Genomic DNA, 16010 nt, shown 5'->3' on the forward strand with positions numbered 1-16010 from the left:
TCTTGTGGTGACATGAGCACCGACACTATCAGCGCCCCCCCTGAGTCGCATGATAGTCCGCTCTGATGGTAACATAGTGCCATGGAGGAGACCTGAATTAAAGCTCCTATAAATAATTTTCAGTGATATTAAGCGGAAGAATAAAGATTAGGTAGTTGCCATAGTGTATTGTCCCGTGATTCAATATAATATCCATATTGAATAGCGCAGAAAGAAAATTCAGACCATTTTGTTTCAGCATTCAGCACAAACTGGGCACACAGCGAGGGTGTACAGTCATTGTCTCTATGCTGAGGAGCTGTGTAACCACTACAGTTGAAAAGGTTGAGGCCAGAAAGCCCAACTTTTTCACAGAGAGCTGACTGTGATTTGATCTCTCTAACAATATCAGGATGAACAGCACGAGCAGTTTGGAGCATGATAGCAGACATCTACATACAAAGAATAAATCAAAATGCAGATAAATTGAATAAACTCATACCTCAGCTTGTTCAAACATGATGCAAACTCCTTCATATGTTTCCCCAGTAATTCCCTTGTAAAGGGTGTAGTGATCTGCACGTCGACCGCCCGATGGCTCGCGAGCACCAAAAGGAATCATTTGTCCACTGGTCCAATATCCAAACTTTGCTCCTCGGATAACAGGCTGCACTCCCAATGGAGTTTGTGAGTATTTGACAAGCCGTTCCCATACTTTATCTTTGCCTCGTGAAAAGGCTTCATACCATACAAAGTCACACTGATAAAAATGAATTATATCTCATATGACAGTAGTGTGGAGAAACATACCAATTTTCCACTTGCATAGAACAGATAGATCTGTTTACCACATCGATGAAGCACCTTGTTATCAGCAGCAATCCGACGTAGACCTTTTGGACCTATGTTATTGGGGTGAGTGATATGGTTAGCACAGCTAGCCTTACGCCCCTGATAAAAGAAGGATTACAGCAATATTTAATAAATTATCAAAAAATACATACCTGGCGTGGTTTCATGCGATCCCCTTCTGGAACCATAGTAATACCTACCCCCTCCCATTCTTCTATAAATTCCGGGGATTCATTCAAAGCAACATCTACCCGCTGGACACATCTGCATTCTGGAGGTTGATCTTTGCAACTTGTACAATGGTGTATTGAGGGAATGTGAGTCTCGTTATCAATCTGGTTCAAGAGTGAACGTAGATTGAGAGTCCGTTCAATGATTAAAATGAGAATCCCATCCCAGCTCTCCCTCACTCTTGACCAATTATGATCATTGTGGTTGAGGCGCACAAGATACTCAATGCTTCTGCGGTAAAGCATTTTTACATCTGTATTTGAGACCTGGAGATATTTACCAGTGAAATAGCAACTGAACAACAACAATCATATACTCACGTTGTAGCCAGCAGCATCTAATGAGCATGCCAACCATCTCTCCCATGCAAACTCAAAATTTTCCAATGAACAGAGGAAGAAAATTGCTGCAGGATTTGATATATTTGGAATGAGCCTTGGATTATGTTGCAGTGCTTGGAAAAGATCCTTTCCCGTCTTCATTTCCATTTCATTTCCCTGTATTAATCTATTATAAATGATCATGGAAGGTTTGAGCTCATTACCTTGTTGAAAATGGCTGGGGGATTCTGCTCCAAATGATTCTCAGCTTCAGTTAGCCAACTGGCGGGAGTCCACTGGTCCAGTAAATTTCCCAACACCAAATTGAAACCATACAGTCTCAAAAGGCGATGATGATGTGGGTTTTGAGAATGAAGAAATATGTATTGTGGATTTGATAATTTTACTATTGTGGCAGATAAGCCAGATTGCTATGGACTAATTAGAACTTCGAAAGTGAAGGATATTGAGACCTACAATCACAGCTTGAATGAAGTTATGTTGGCGATAAGTCGATCGTCGAGTCTTTTTCATTGACTGAATTGTTATTGCAACCTGACGCTGGCTGACTTCGAAGTTTGATGCTGACATGGCCTCAAGTGCAGGAGAATCATTTGAGAGCTATGCAAAGATTATATTACATCCTAAAAAATCTTGAACAAGACCTACCACAAGTAAATTATCTCTCAAAACTTGATGCCAGGCTTGGCATTGTTCTAGATGTGAGAGTTTATGACTTATGCCAGGAGATGGGGTTGGTTTTTGCTTGTTTTTTTGCTGGGTGAAACGGAGATGTTGATAGTCTGAATCACTATCTGATTCATTTCCATTTTCAGAATCAGTATACTCGGAATCAGTATACTTGGAATCAGTGTTGGAATCAGTGTTGGAATCAGTGTTGGAATCAGTGTCAGAATTAGTGTCGGAATCAGCATTATTGAGTTCATCATCTACGCTGTTGATCATATCCAATGCAAGATTGTGCTGGTGATCAGATGACTGAAGATGGTAGTAAAACAATATGCTATATGACAATACAAATAAATCTTCACCTGTAATGCAATGAAGCGCTGCAGTACAGCCAGTTCCTGATATGCAAGGTCCAATTTACCGTAGGATACCAAAACTTGGATGCTCAGAAACACATTGAGAGCATCAAGTACAGGAATGTTGTGGATCACTTCGATAAAAGTTGCAGTAGATAACCAATCAAATATTGCTGCCAACTGAGCAAAGGTGTAGACAATAGAGCATCAAAAGAAATGAATCTATATACCTTGGCCTCATCTTTTGACCAACGCTCTAACCATATTGTTCTCCAAGGTTTGAGTATCTCCTCTGATATGAGCTTGGTACTCTGGCGAGTTCTTCTACCTTCTTCACCATATTGAGAATGAAGTTGCAGATGAAGCTCATGGCATAGGCCGATGTCCTCAAGAAGTGTTGAAGGAGTCTTCGGTAAAATGGGATATGGCAATAAGATGTAGGACATGACAGTAACAGCAAGAGAGATGGATCGATAACAACGTCAATTTGTATTATATAGTAAACATTTCACGTGCTAACCCTACGAAACTTCCTCCAAATGCATAACTTAGAGGCATCAGAGGAGGACGTCTTCATGGCATCGGATAGGCTAGTGTATCTCTGATGCTCATCCATCGCCAGCAGATCATCATCATAGAAATTCTCATGATGCAGATGAAGGAGTACTTGCGTGATGTGGATGACTTTGAATTCAGCTTCAAAGAGGTGTTTGAGGGAGACAGTGTAGACTTCAACTGTAACGTCTGGATGTTACCTTGACTTTACATATCTTATTTCAAACATGAACAACACTCACAGGAGATATTATAGTATGCGCTGATCATTCCTAAGATGAGCAGGCTCACTTCGTTCGACTTATCCTCGGTAAAACAATCACAACAAGATTACAGTAGCACGAGCAAAGAACTACTCACCAACAGGAATACATTTTCAATTCATGATATTGTTTCCACGAACTCCAACAAACACTCAGAGAGATGCTCGTGGCGACATTATGCGGATTATAATAGTTCAGGCTCTGCGTCATTCGACAATAAAAGGACGTTCACCTCGAGATATGCTAAAACTGCATGAGCAAACACAAGAAAAAGAGTAACAAACAAAAACCCGAAGGCAAAACCACCATTGCGTCATGCACCGCACCCCTCTTGAACAACTTCTGCACGACTTTCATTTGGTTTACTCAAGACCTTGTGTGATAATACCCCGCTCTGTGTCGCAATGCCTGCTTCAACCATTCAAATCCGACACGATCTAGCAATCGCCCTGGCAATTTGCAGTCTTTGTGCTCGTCGACCCGAAAACTGGCTAGCGTTCTCGCAGATGTTCGTGTCCAGTCCTTTTCCAGGGACATGACCTGATCATGGATATCTGCAGTCTTTATAGCTTTACGGATATCAACTTCTGATATTAAGGATTTCCCATAACCGATATTCTCAGCTACCGAAGCATCGAAAAGGTCAGCCGGCTGGGAGATGATGGAAACGCATTGGCATAGCTGTTGGATATTCATTGCGCCAGTATCGATATCTGCAACTTCGACAAAACCGGAGGAGGATTCGCAGAGACGTTGGAGAACTCGAGCAATAGTGGACTTTCCGCAGCTGGAAGCGCTGACTAATGCAACAGTTTCACCAGTAGCAATGGAGGGAACATCAGGCCGTGACGGGTAAGGAAAATCGATGTCGTGGAACACAGTCGGAATAGAGCGCAGGAATACTTGGGTTTCAGATGTGTCAGTAGGCAGTTCAAGCACGGCATGCAAATCTCGAGCAGCCTGTACTGATCTTGCAATGCGATTAACTGAAAAAGTTACTTGTCAGTAAAGATATAAACTCAACGAAAAGAAAAACTCACTGAATGCCACTAACTGACTACTGATTGTCACAGTGAACACAACTAAATTGAGAACCTCGACCATCTAAATAGATGTAGGTACCTTTTGCGACTAGAACGATTCCACGTAAAAGAGGAGCGCTTCTGCCACATATATGAGACCAGACGCCACACGATATGTGGATCCCTTAACCATGGTGCCCTTGACTCCAACCGACATAGCACAGTCCAGGGAGAGGTCGAGACACTGCTGAAAAACTGGTGTCAATCCAGTATAGGAGTTCTTCCTCTCAGTATCAGGGACGAACTTGCTTTGAATACTCATCACATCGACAAATACTTGGGCGATAGCGTGTCCGAAGAGGGTGAACTGCCAGTCAAAAGACAAATGCGGAAATAAGTCCAACGGCGGGTATTGAAAAAACAACAAGTCCTTGATCTGCAACGACAGCAAGGAGGTTCTTTGCGTCTTTAGCAGACTTCGTAAGGATCTGAGTGATTGCGATAGGGGAAGTACGAGCGGCCGAATTGGGCGAAGGCTTTTCTTTGCCGAAAACACCGGTATCAAAGAAACTCTTTGGCATCGAGACGAGTCTCGCAAAAGCAGTTTCAGGGATTCACTATCTATCGTAAGCTCTGCATCAAGAAGAACTTAAAGCCCATGAGAAATCCGTCGAGAGCAGCCATCGGCACTCATTTACGGTGTGAACGTCCTAGATACTAGTGGAGATCTCGAAGGAAGGCCGGGTCAGAAGAAATGAAAAGATTGAGGTCATGGCACTAAAGATGACACAGATCGAGAGATCTACGAAGAGGAGGAAGGTATTGAAGGGTACAAAGCCTAAACGACTTGCTAAAATCCAATCTCGTTCACAATGGGAGTAGCTTCCGAGGCAATGGGAGTGACTATTTGAAGCTTCTTCGCATCGAGACCTAGAACTTTGCGACGAATTTGTTGATGGCGGATGCTGACAGATTGGGTACTACATTCCAACGCTCGCTTTTCGTCCAAGCCTTGCTTTTGCAAATCTGCAAAAGTCAAGCCAGTAGGAGTTGCGGGTTCAAACTGCAAACTTCATCTGCGCTGACGAGGGGCTTTGGATTGCTCACGAATTGCAGCAGCATCGTTGAAGGGAGACATTGTGACCCAAATGAAGCAGCGATGGGATAGAGACGGAAGAACGACGGCGAGGGCGAGTCTGGATGCTGATGGAGAGAGGGAAAAACGCACAAGGAAGAGGAGAGAGAGTCGTGTTGCGGTTTTTAGGAACAGGAGAGAGCGCGCGACTGAAGCGGCTCGGGGAGAGGGCACGGGAATTTCTCGAGGTGTATTTAGACGCTTGGGTTGAATTTGCAGAGCCAACTTTGGTGAGATCGGCGACAACGTCGAACATTCAGCCACCCAGACAAAGGTTGATGGACTTCCAAGGAAGCCGCATTGAAAGCTTCAGATTCAAAGCCCTCTGGAGCGAACTCGATATCCAATTCGATATCAAATTCAGGCGACCGTGGAGAACATTCATCTTCATCGTCTCCAGAGAAAATCTCTTGATTCCTAGCGAGTATACGCGATGAATTTCTAGAATTTTGTACCGATCTTCATAATTTCGCAATTTCTCGTCATGAGTGGCGTTGAATTCATTCTCCTTCTGCTTTATGCGTTCTTGGATTATCTCTTCCATCTTGAAGGATCATGAACGATAGTAGTAGAGAGAATACGCGCTGACACGCACCTTCTGTTCCAGTTGTTCGGTTTTTGCTTCTGCTTTTGTTCGAGCAGCTTCCACATTTGACTAGTCGTTGAAGCGTTTGCGCAGCTCGGCATGCCTCATGAGGTCATCCTCTTCGCCAGACTCATCCATACTATGCTCCAAATCGTAGCTATAACCAGCTTCAACCATCTTTCAGGACGTAGACGAAATCATCTTCATGAATGCGTTGGTAGGAAAGATCGTGAGTAATAACGACTGTGGTTTTAGGTGACGAACGAGATGAGGTTGTTGCACGCCAGCGACGCAATGCAGCATTAACGATGGAGCGAGAGGTAGGATCGAGAACAGAGGTGGGTTCATTGAAGGCAGCATTTGAATTATCAACGAAACAAAAAGAGATACCGCACAGGACTCACCAGGAATCAACAAGGAAGGGTTTCGTAGCCGTGCACGAGCAAGTGCAAGTCGTTGCTTCTGGCCGCCACTAAGCTGAATACCAGCATCGTCCTCCGACTGTCTGCCAACGGATCCATCGCCACCAAGGACAGTATTGTATCCTTCTGGAAGGTCACGAATGAACTCGTGGAGCATAGCAAGTGTGCACGCGTTCACAACTTCCGCTTCTGTGGCACTCTCCATTGTGCGTTCTGGATGTGCAGCAAGAGCAACTGCGACGTTGTCCTGAACGGATTGGCCACCAAGGAGAACCGGAGGAGCTTGACTGACGATTCCTACGTTTGCTGCGACAAAGACTGGGTCGAGATACTCCAGATTTTGTTCGTCGAGTAGAACTTCGCCACTGCTACCTTCCTTGCGGTTGAGTTTGTACAGCCCAACGATGATGCCGGTCAGAGAAGATTTCCCGGAGCCCGAGGAGCCGACGATGAAGGTTATCTCTCCAGCGGGAATGTACATGTCGACATCAATGAGAACCGGATGATTCGGCCGTGAAGGATAAGCAAAGCAAACTTGGTTCAGATTGATGTCCCCTTTGAACCTGGAAGGACGGATTTTGCGAAGAACGCGGGATTTGGTGGTACTAGAGTGATGTATGGAACAGCCGGGACGTGCAGAGTAGGTGGTCAACGTCGCAGACGACGCAGGGGAGTGGGGAGGAAAAGTCGCTGATATAGGAGTAGACGGTGTGTTGTAAGGGTGCGAAGGTGGCAAGACTTCTACATCTGGTTGATAGTCGGGGTTCTCCTTTACTAGAGCCATCAAAGCTGCCATTGCGACCTTGCCCTTGCCGACGGTAACCAGCTGAGGGACACACATTTGAAGGTTGCTCGTCGCGATTAAGCAAGCCCAGAATACGCTCATGACGGCGCCCGGCTGGATAGTGCCTTCGCGCACAAGCTTGGAGCCAAACCAGAATGCCTGGACAAACATGCTGATCATGACGAATTGTGAAGAGCCACTCGAAGGACCCCATATGGCGTTGAAAGAGATTTCGTTAGAGCGCATACGTCCGGTGAGCAGATTGTGAAGCTTGGCCTTGTGAAAGGGCACAGCGGTGAAGGCTTTTACAGTAGAGATGAAGGTGAAGGTACGTTCAAGGAGTGTAGCCAACTGCCCTCCATCCTTGCGTTCATTCATGAGTAAAGGACCGGCAAGACGCTGGGAGATTGCTTGAACAATTGATAGGATGGGGACAGTAGATAGAGTGAGGAGCGCCAATAGCGGAGAACCGACGAAAGCAAGGACGAGGGCAGTGATGGTTGTAACAAGGTGCTGGAGTAGTAAACCAGAAGCTAACGAAGAAGCTAGGTGAATGGAATCGGTATCCCTTCGGGTTCGTGAGTTTAGAGTATTCAGCTCGAGAGAAGGTGCTACTCACTGATTGAACTGTGCCATAAGTCCCGCAGAGCCGACACTATCGCCCTGTGTTTTCATATCGAACCACTTCATTTCCTGACTGAGGACACTCCCGAAAACTCTTCGGCGTACTTCGCGCACGTTGTGTTCTCCAGTCCATATCCACAAGCTACTGGTGATGGCGCTGAGGAGAAAGCTGCCGACTGCGAGACCAAGAAGTTCGAGTGCAGCAATGCCGACGTCGTGTAGCAGCTGGTGCTTTGCGGATTCTGAAGGATTCGGAGTCTGAGGAAACTGAGCGAAAGCGTTGAAGTTTTGATCAATGACGATCGTCATGAATGGTGCGATTCCGCCAGCGATAACAGATAGCTGTGCACGAGCAAGTGGAAATTGTTGCTTGTGGCCGCCACTACGCTAAATACTAGCATCGTCCTGTGACAGTCTGCCAACGGATCCATTGCCGTCAGGGAAGATTTTGTTTGTCGAGTAGAACTTCGCCACTGCTACCTTCGTTGCAGTTATTTGTACAGCCCAGAGATGATGCCGGTCACAGAAAATATTCTGGAGCCCGAAGCGACGACGACGAAGGTTATCTCTTCAGCAGGAATATACATGTTGACATGAATGAGAACCAGGTGAACCCTTGTTATGTCCCGAAAGTTTTACAGCGATATCAAATATGAGGAATCGTGTTTCTGCGCAAAGCCATCGATCGGTAACTACTTTCGTAGTAGTTTGGAGAGGGGGTTGGAGCGACGGAAAGATGGAGACGATGAAGGTTATGGTGTATTCATCGTGGGACTTGGCGTGGCGTTGAAGGTGTTGTGGTAGAGAACTCCTCAAGGTGGAGTTGTCTTTGGAGGGATTGAAAGAGATGAGCCAGAGCTTCCTAATCTGCTTGTCATTGCTGTCACCGCCTTCATTGATAGCAATGGTAAAAGAAAACAATCTGTATTCATTGTCATTTGCAGCGTCGTGGTAAAAGGGACAAAATTTTCAGACTTACAAGTAGTGTTGTGAGCTTGAAGCTGGAGGTTCGGAGATCAGATGAAGATCAGACCCAGGTGCTCAATGTGGAGCAGGGTGTGCTACCGTCTCCCACCGAGACGACTTGGCAGACAAGAGAGAGGGCAGTGCGGGTACCGGACCACCGACCACATGACAAGCACGAGTAGTAACAGATCACGTTCGCGTTCGCGTTGTTTTGTTGATGAGTCCAAACTTTGCTGGACTATAAAACGCATTCCTTTTCCTCTCTTTCTTTTTGGTCAATCCCGATCTTCCACCTGTTAGGTCCCGTCGTCCTGTGGACTTCAGGTCTATATTGCCCACTAAGTGGCCTAACTATGGTGTGTGGATTGGGATTGGTCCCTGTCTTTCCTCTTATCCTGAATAGATATTCTCGATCGGTATGGTTTCTATTTCCTTTTTGTTCCTGTCTCATTCTACGAGGTGCTGTTATTCCTCAGGTCCTTGTTACAAGTTTTGACTTCCAATATATATCCTGTGTCTTTCAACGCATCGCATGCTTGTCCCACACATATTCCAATACTCCAGGTCTTTAATACATCTCAAACCCCATTTTCACAGGATTCAGTAGTTTTCGACACGCCTTCCTCACTGTACTTCTGCCCAACTCAACCGTGCTTTGATGAGACTCACAAGTTTTCGACACGCCTCCCTACTATCTCAATCCGGCTTCCAAATGATTCAAGTTGTCTCCGTACTACTTCAAACCCTGCTTTCATGCTATTCGGAATCGTTCAACATGTCCCAAACTTGTCCCAAAACAAAAAATAGTGTGCAGTTTGATTGTGCATCGTACCCAAAAAATGAAGTAGTCCAATCTCTGAATCTTGGTATATTGACAGTATAATGTTGCTCACCCGAAGATCTGTTGCGCGTGATGTGGTCGATGTCGTCAAGCCTTCCCTCCGAAACTCGCTGTATTTCATAAGTTCCAAGGTCACACTGCTGAGAGTCCTTCGACAACTAGTCCGACAACTTCAACGGCAACTCGCAACACAATCTCTCCTCCCTCCTTCAACCGATGGCCTAAACACTCGTCTTGTATCGCATCGTCACACGGTTGTCCCTTTGGCTTCACTTTCTCCTTTGTACTTCCTTAGAATATCGGTTATACTCCTGGTTGTTGTCCACCGGTTTTTTCGGAGTGCATTTCCAGAACCGTGACGTTCTAAGTGTTCTATATCAGGTTATGCAGTACAAGTCGGACTTTGTTTGAAGTTTCAGAGGTAATACTACAATCCAGACCCAGTTTGAGGAAGTGAAAAAAAATAGATGGTCAATCGCATCGGCTCAAACAGAATCAGAAGGTGTCGGACAAGTGTTGCAAAGTGTTTCATCAGGCCTCAGGATTCAGCCTAGCCACTGAGTCTCGATTGCCATGTCATAATATACAGCATTGATACAATGCTCATGAGTCATTATGGTGAAGATATACCCTAATTCATAAGTTACCAACTGCTTGGCAGTGATTTGGCGCTAAGGATATATACTAATAGGCTTTAGGAGTATCAATTGGTGTTCACACGTTTATGCTGCGGTCGAAAGCAGGTGTTCAGAATGTATTTCGGAGCTGTGCTGTGTGGATACTCAGAACGCACACAATGTGTAATGCAATGGAATGTTCAGGGGTAATGTAATTTAAGCTTTGAGTGGTTGCTTCTAATTGAGCTTCCAATTGCTCCTTATCTACTGTAATTATTCTACGAACCAGTCAAGTTCAAATAATACATATACATAGCACTGCGAGTGTAGAAGATTTTAATTCCATTCCTTTCCTCAGATGTCGTCGAACGTCTTTGGTTACAATTTGTTGAAACTAACAGCACCAAATGACCTGTTGCTGCGGGTTATCAGTGTTGGAGTGTCACGCAAAGTCATCAGTACGTCGAACATTATCTGAATGCCAATTTTGTGTGGCGATTAATGTCAGAATATTTTCCAGAATATATAGCAACAGTGATATACGAAATCATACATGAAGCTTGTGACTCCTATCCTCATGCGCCGTCCATCTCTTTCTTCTACTTCATCGAATCAATCGTGCGACAAGGACATCTCTCAATGTCTGTTGTGTTACTTCTTTTGCTCTATTTGCGGAGAGTCAGGCGTTATGTTTGTATTCGACCGCGGTTGCGTTGGGTAGAACACAAAATATTTATTGGAGTGGCAATAACTAGCACAAAGGTATCTTTCATTCATATGTCTTATCAGTGGTGAATTCTAAACTCATATTATATTGTAGTTTATAGAAGAGAATACTTGGACAAATCTGAACTGGATGTTGTCGACTGGAGGCTTGTTCAATGTCTACGACATAAATCAAATTGAACAAGAATTCCTTATAATGCTTAATTGGCAGTTGTGGTTTACTCCGGAAGAAATCATGACAAATTGCTGTGAACTTGTCGACGTTGTTCCGGAATTGCTGGGTTGCTCTGTGTTGAAACCAACCAATCCTATGCATCGAATTCCTTCGTATACACTTCCTATGCCTGTCATACCATCGTTTGCAGAATTCAAGGTAGTTGATGCAGAAGAATCCAATGATTGGATAGTTTTCGGTTAATGTGAGTATCTCTATATCCATTCACTTTGTTGACTACACTGATCAATGCTAATTTATTTATAACTAGATCTCGTCGAGAGTAGTGTAACATGTTGTATAAATCGAACGACCGAACTACTTACAACCAACAATTCTTAACGTATTTCAAAAATATGTTCTGTCGATCAGAAAGATGATTCGGGCTCTTTGAAGTTGTTTATTGGAAAAGAATCGGGTAAGATGAACATCAAAGACGCTGTTGCTGACAGATGGGACATACTACTCTGCAATGTTTTGCGCTGAGTTCGATTGGGAACTTGACAAATGACAATCTGATGCGGGTCAGGTAGCATCGTTTCGGGAAAAACTTCCGCGAAGATATTTGAATAAGATCTAGACTGTAGTGACGGTAGTAATTGTAAACCGAAAGTCTATGTGCAGCATAGACGGGATTGTAGATGACGAGAAGGCGGCATAGGCGGCAGGATCGTGGTTGATGCCCTATAAGTACTTCTTTGAAATCTTTCATAATCGTCTTGAATGACAGCTGAATGGTAACTTGAAGAGTTCAGCCTTGACTATATGGGGCGAGATCTTGTGAACACCAACCATCTTCCGAATTAAGGATGGCCGACGTTCGAAGTGGAAAGGAAGAAAGTGGTATAACCAGAAAGTCCCAAATAGAAGGAATCTGCAGGAACCTACTCGGCTGGACAAGTTTTCGGCAAGTTCTGCAGGTAGAGGGCGAGGTGTAGGATTAATATCTGTAACGAGTTGATTAATCTGCAAAAAAACATTTTCAGTAAATGAAAAGGCAAGTAGTCACAGGAAATAGGCGAATGTTTGGGAGAAACAACTAAACCTCGTCCTTTCGAAGCGCCACCATACACTGTTTCAATAATGCTAAATAACTGAAGAAAGCGTAAGTTGAATTATCAATCAGCTGTTAACAACATCGTACTTCTTGTTTATTATCCATGGCCCAATTTCTACGTCAAGTCTTCAGCATCAAACACTACCACCGCTGAGAGGTCGGCGGAAACGTACATTTTATTGATGTTACCGGTACCGAAATCAATCATGATATGTTTGTTTCTGAGCGTACAGGAAGTTAGCACAGCCTAACTAGAGTCGCGATAAAATATGAGAGATATGGCTTACCGATAGAAAAACATCACAGTGCATGGATCATATAATTCATACATGTATCACATTAGAATGAGAAAGAATATCAGCAGAGCTTTTCTATTAGTCAAACCTTGTTAAAGGGTGGGACCTCTGTAATATGACATAGATAGATTACACCAAAGTTCTGTACTTTCTCGGCGACGGAATACAGGGTTTCATCCATAGTCATACACTAGCTGTCCCAGTCGTGGCCAAATTGAGTGAAAGCCGCACGATCTTCCTCGGACTTGATAGCCTCATCGACGTGCCGACCTGAAGGTAAATGGCGAAGAAAATAAGACGTTTAGACAGTAACCCCTGCGGTAGACGGTACTAGTGGTAAAAGACAGTGGTTTGAAAAGGATTAGATAAGCTACCTGCCTGCCGGTTAAACGACGGCTGTCGAGAAGTTAGTACCCGAATATTTTGAAGACAACCACCATCACAAAACACGGTCTACACATGCTGACTCTCGTATTTTTCGCCCTGTCAATGACAAAAAACCATGGACATCGACGATGAATTCGTTTCAATTGGTCGATCTATCGACATTGAACTTGGCAGTCACGAAGTTATTACCATCGACCTCGACAACCTTGATTCTAATCCAGAAGACGTTCTTGAACTCCTGAGGGATGGCCAATGTAGAGTGTGGGTCTGGACAAAGCTGACTGGTGAATATTGGAGAAGTGGATTTTGTGAGGCCGCGCAGCAGATTGCATAAAACGCTATTGCCTGTATGTTGTCGTTTTCTTTGATGGTTTACAAGTCATTGACCCATGTTCTTAGCGTTCAAAATGAACGGAAAGGCGGCATTGCTGCCTCCAATCTACTCCTTGCTTGCAAACATTCAAATTGATCATTCTCGGAGAGCTCCGAAGCTAATTCTACCTAATGCTCGTCTGTGGACCTTTTCCCTGAGATTTTTCTGTGTCTCACTGCAAGGACAGGTGAGGACATAATGACCAACCAAAAATCCAACGAAGAATACCATAGAGAAGCTGCGTCTCTGATCAATGCTGCATCTACTTCTGCATCGGAGGCGAGCCAGTCAGGAGAACCAGCAATCAGCACGGAACTCGCATTCCTAACTCGCGGCACGTTTTCCAGTGGTCATTAAAGCTTACACTACTCACATAGAATCAATATAGGTATCCAACAACTTGCCACGGGTCACATGAACAAGGAATTGTGTTCGTTCAAAGACGTGCTCGCAACGAAACCTACCAAACTCGTTGCGCTACTTGGTAAGGTCCCTCCCTTCGAGTCACTGTATGAATCAATTTCCTCAATGAAATACTATGCAGGGCCGAATTCTCTATATGCGTAGAAATTATCCTCAGGCGCTTTTTTTCAGCAAGTCTTGAGATATAATCCACATTGCCATCCAGATCCTCGTCTCAGGATTGCATTATGCTTCTGCGCTATCAAGCTAAAGCCAAGGTGGCCTGGGAACGCAGCTTGGAACTTGTTCGTTCATTTCTAGCCGTAGGTGGGATCTGCTGAAATGCTTTCAGATTCCTTCGGATTGGACTGCACAACTACTACTTGACTGGGAGTCACTGAATTCCAGCAAAGACGGCCATCTCAAGGAAGAAGAGCAGGCACGCTTATTTCTCAGTGGGACTCAATTGATCGAGAAGGCATTCAATGCCAATCAGAAAAACGTCCGCGGCAAATGCTCTCTGCGAAACTTTCGTTCAGAAAGGAGAGTTGAAACGAGTGAGTTCCATCGCATGATTTTTACCATATACAATGTCTTATCTCAGTTTTAGGCGCTCAAACTTGCTGAAAGGACCATTCAATTCGCTCATACCTTGCCCCTTCTCACAGAAGGTCATTTACGCGCAGGACGGGTTTTGCATGCTGAAGGCAACTTCCTAGCTGCTACACCGTACTATTCCTCAGCAACTGAAGGTCAATTGAAGCACGTACTTGCTGCAATTGGGCTTGCTCAAATGCCGATGAACAATGGTAGGAATCCGCAATTTCTTCGTTTCTTCAGACTGATTAAGATTGATCTAGACGAGCCGGGTGGTGCTATCAAAACTCTAAACAACGTTTTGCAGGCTCCGAATCCTCAGGAGTCGCTCGAAGCTACTATGGTGCTTGCTTCGCTTCGCGGCTCACCTAGGCCCCGAATATCCAGCAGCGAGATGATCCAAGAGCGCGCGCGTGCCCGTGAAACTGTTTGACAGAATCAGTAAAACGCTCGAGATCGAAGACGGCAAGCTTAATGGTAGTGGACTGAGCGAACCCTCACGCATGATTAGCGAACATATGAATATGCATCTAGCTGCAAATCAGCTAGAGTGGACTCTGCCAGGCAAATTCGTTTCGAAGAGAGGCAGTGACAGGAAGCGGTGGCGGTAAGTTTTGAGAACTAACCTTTGACAACGCAACTTCAACTCTACTTAGAAAGAAAAAATGGAAGCTCTTCGGAAGGAAGCCGAGAAGTTGGCACAAGAACGGCGATTGGCTAGGGAACAGGCTCTTGAATGGACGCGTGAGGCACGAATGAACGAAAGTGAGGAGGAGAAGGAGAAAAGCCCGAAGAAGGCTAAAAAGTCCACAGGTGATGGAACCGGTAGCGGTGACGAGGGTGATGCACCAACGAAGAGGTAAAATCAGGAAAGCCAATGGCGAACCTACTGAGGAAGGTGAAAAGCCCGCAACCGTATTTTTAGGCGAGGATGAGGCTGAGAGGCCTACAAAGAAGGTGTGTATTTGCCATCTAAGAACGGACCGCGTTTATTGACTTTTTTTTTGCAAAGCCCACGAAAAAACGGGTTGTCGGAGACCATAATGAAGACGAAGTGCAGACAGGTCCTCAACGTAAAAAGCAGTTGTAAGTAGTTGCTGGAGTGGAACTTTTTTTCGGTTGCTGACGACATTTGTAGTAAAAGCAAAGAAGTTTTGTCTGATACTGACGACGATATGGAGGGATGATAGTGTGCTCTAATTCTTGAACTTGTATCATCTCCAATTGCTTTCGACGTCTTCACAATTTGCTCTAACTTACAGATCTACTTTCGTTATGTTGAAAAAGTGTCCGGAAAGAGTGGAGACTCAGAGTTAGTTCTCATCAACATTAGTGCAGTGACAGCCGTATATAACCAAGATACTTCAAGGACAAAATGTCACAGCATAATGTGAATTCTGTGTCGAGTCGCACGTCCACAAAGCAGTTTTACTTGACCTTTCCCTCAAGACATTGCGTCTACTGCCGCGGAACTCGGTCTGTATACCATGCAGTCATAATAAGCTTCCATTGACATAGCCTGACTCGGAAACCTGTTGCAAGAACGAGGCCTGTCGTGATCCCTCCAATGATCTTCGAATGATTCCACAATGGATTGATTTCACGTAATGCTCGCAGATCGCACTAGTGCATGTACCATTTTGCCGTAATCGCGGAAACCAACTTATCACCATGGATTGTTATTTAATGTCGAGTGAATCTGAAACTCTTCTGTG

At 44.7% G+C, this 16010-nt stretch overlaps 5 protein-coding genes across 5 annotated transcripts; 1 reads left to right on the forward strand and 4 right to left on the reverse strand.

The window, feature by feature from the left end:
* Window positions 1-128: 128 nt before the first annotated feature.
* On the reverse strand, window positions 129-2874 carry C8R40DRAFT_1167276 (uncharacterized protein; the record flags this gene model as incomplete). Its single annotated transcript, XM_046230985.1, has 10 exons — window positions 129-431; window positions 482-739; window positions 790-930; window positions 984-1328; window positions 1383-1559; window positions 1607-1813; window positions 1860-2003; window positions 2052-2381; window positions 2435-2608; window positions 2659-2874. The coding sequence occupies 10 exons, from the start codon at window positions 2872-2874 to the stop codon at window positions 129-131; spliced, it is 2295 nt and encodes a 764-aa protein (XP_046089639.1).
* Window positions 2875-3612: 738 nt separating this feature from the next.
* On the reverse strand, window positions 3613-5406 carry C8R40DRAFT_1066984 (uncharacterized protein; the record flags this gene model as incomplete). Its single annotated transcript, XM_046225846.1, has 6 exons — window positions 3613-4232; window positions 4287-4350; window positions 4393-4635; window positions 4694-4840; window positions 5140-5294; window positions 5376-5406. The coding sequence occupies 6 exons, from the start codon at window positions 5404-5406 to the stop codon at window positions 3613-3615; spliced, it is 1260 nt and encodes a 419-aa protein (XP_046089640.1).
* A 253-nt stretch (window positions 5407-5659) lies between these two features.
* Window positions 5660-8128, reverse strand: C8R40DRAFT_1066985 (ABC transporter type 1, transmembrane domain-containing protein; the record flags this gene model as incomplete). Its single annotated transcript, XM_046225847.1, has 5 exons — window positions 5660-5947; window positions 5999-6058; window positions 6130-6146; window positions 6394-7763; window positions 7815-8128. 5 exons carry the CDS (start codon window positions 8126-8128, stop codon window positions 5660-5662), a joined length of 2049 nt encoding a protein of 682 aa, XP_046089641.1.
* Window positions 8129-12109: 3981 nt separating this feature from the next.
* On the reverse strand, window positions 12110-12726 carry C8R40DRAFT_1090056 (putative thioredoxin-like 4A; the record flags this gene model as incomplete). Its single annotated transcript, XM_046227461.1, has 5 exons — window positions 12110-12149; window positions 12193-12277; window positions 12328-12355; window positions 12414-12487; window positions 12625-12726. Coding segments are annotated over 5 exons (294 nt in total), but the record flags the coding sequence as incomplete, so codon positions are not given.
* A 312-nt stretch (window positions 12727-13038) lies between these two features.
* On the forward strand, window positions 13039-15385 carry C8R40DRAFT_1066987 (uncharacterized protein; the record flags this gene model as incomplete). Its single annotated transcript, XM_046225848.1, is given in 11 exon segments — window positions 13039-13231; window positions 13323-13433; window positions 13484-13645; window positions 13685-13805; window positions 13925-14003; window positions 14051-14200; window positions 14238-14255; window positions 14309-14638; window positions 14952-15135; window positions 15155-15252; window positions 15308-15385. The coding sequence occupies 11 exon segments, from the start codon at window positions 13039-13041 to the stop codon at window positions 15383-15385; spliced, it is 1524 nt and encodes a 507-aa protein (XP_046089643.1).
* Window positions 15386-16010: the final 625 nt, after the last annotated feature.

Source organism: Lentinula edodes (genome assembly GCF_021015755.1).
Source record: "Lentinula edodes strain Le(Bin) 0899 ss11 chromosome Unknown C8R40scaffold_6, whole genome shotgun sequence".
NCBI classification, from domain to species: domain Eukaryota; kingdom Fungi; phylum Basidiomycota; class Agaricomycetes; order Agaricales; family Omphalotaceae; genus Lentinula; species Lentinula edodes.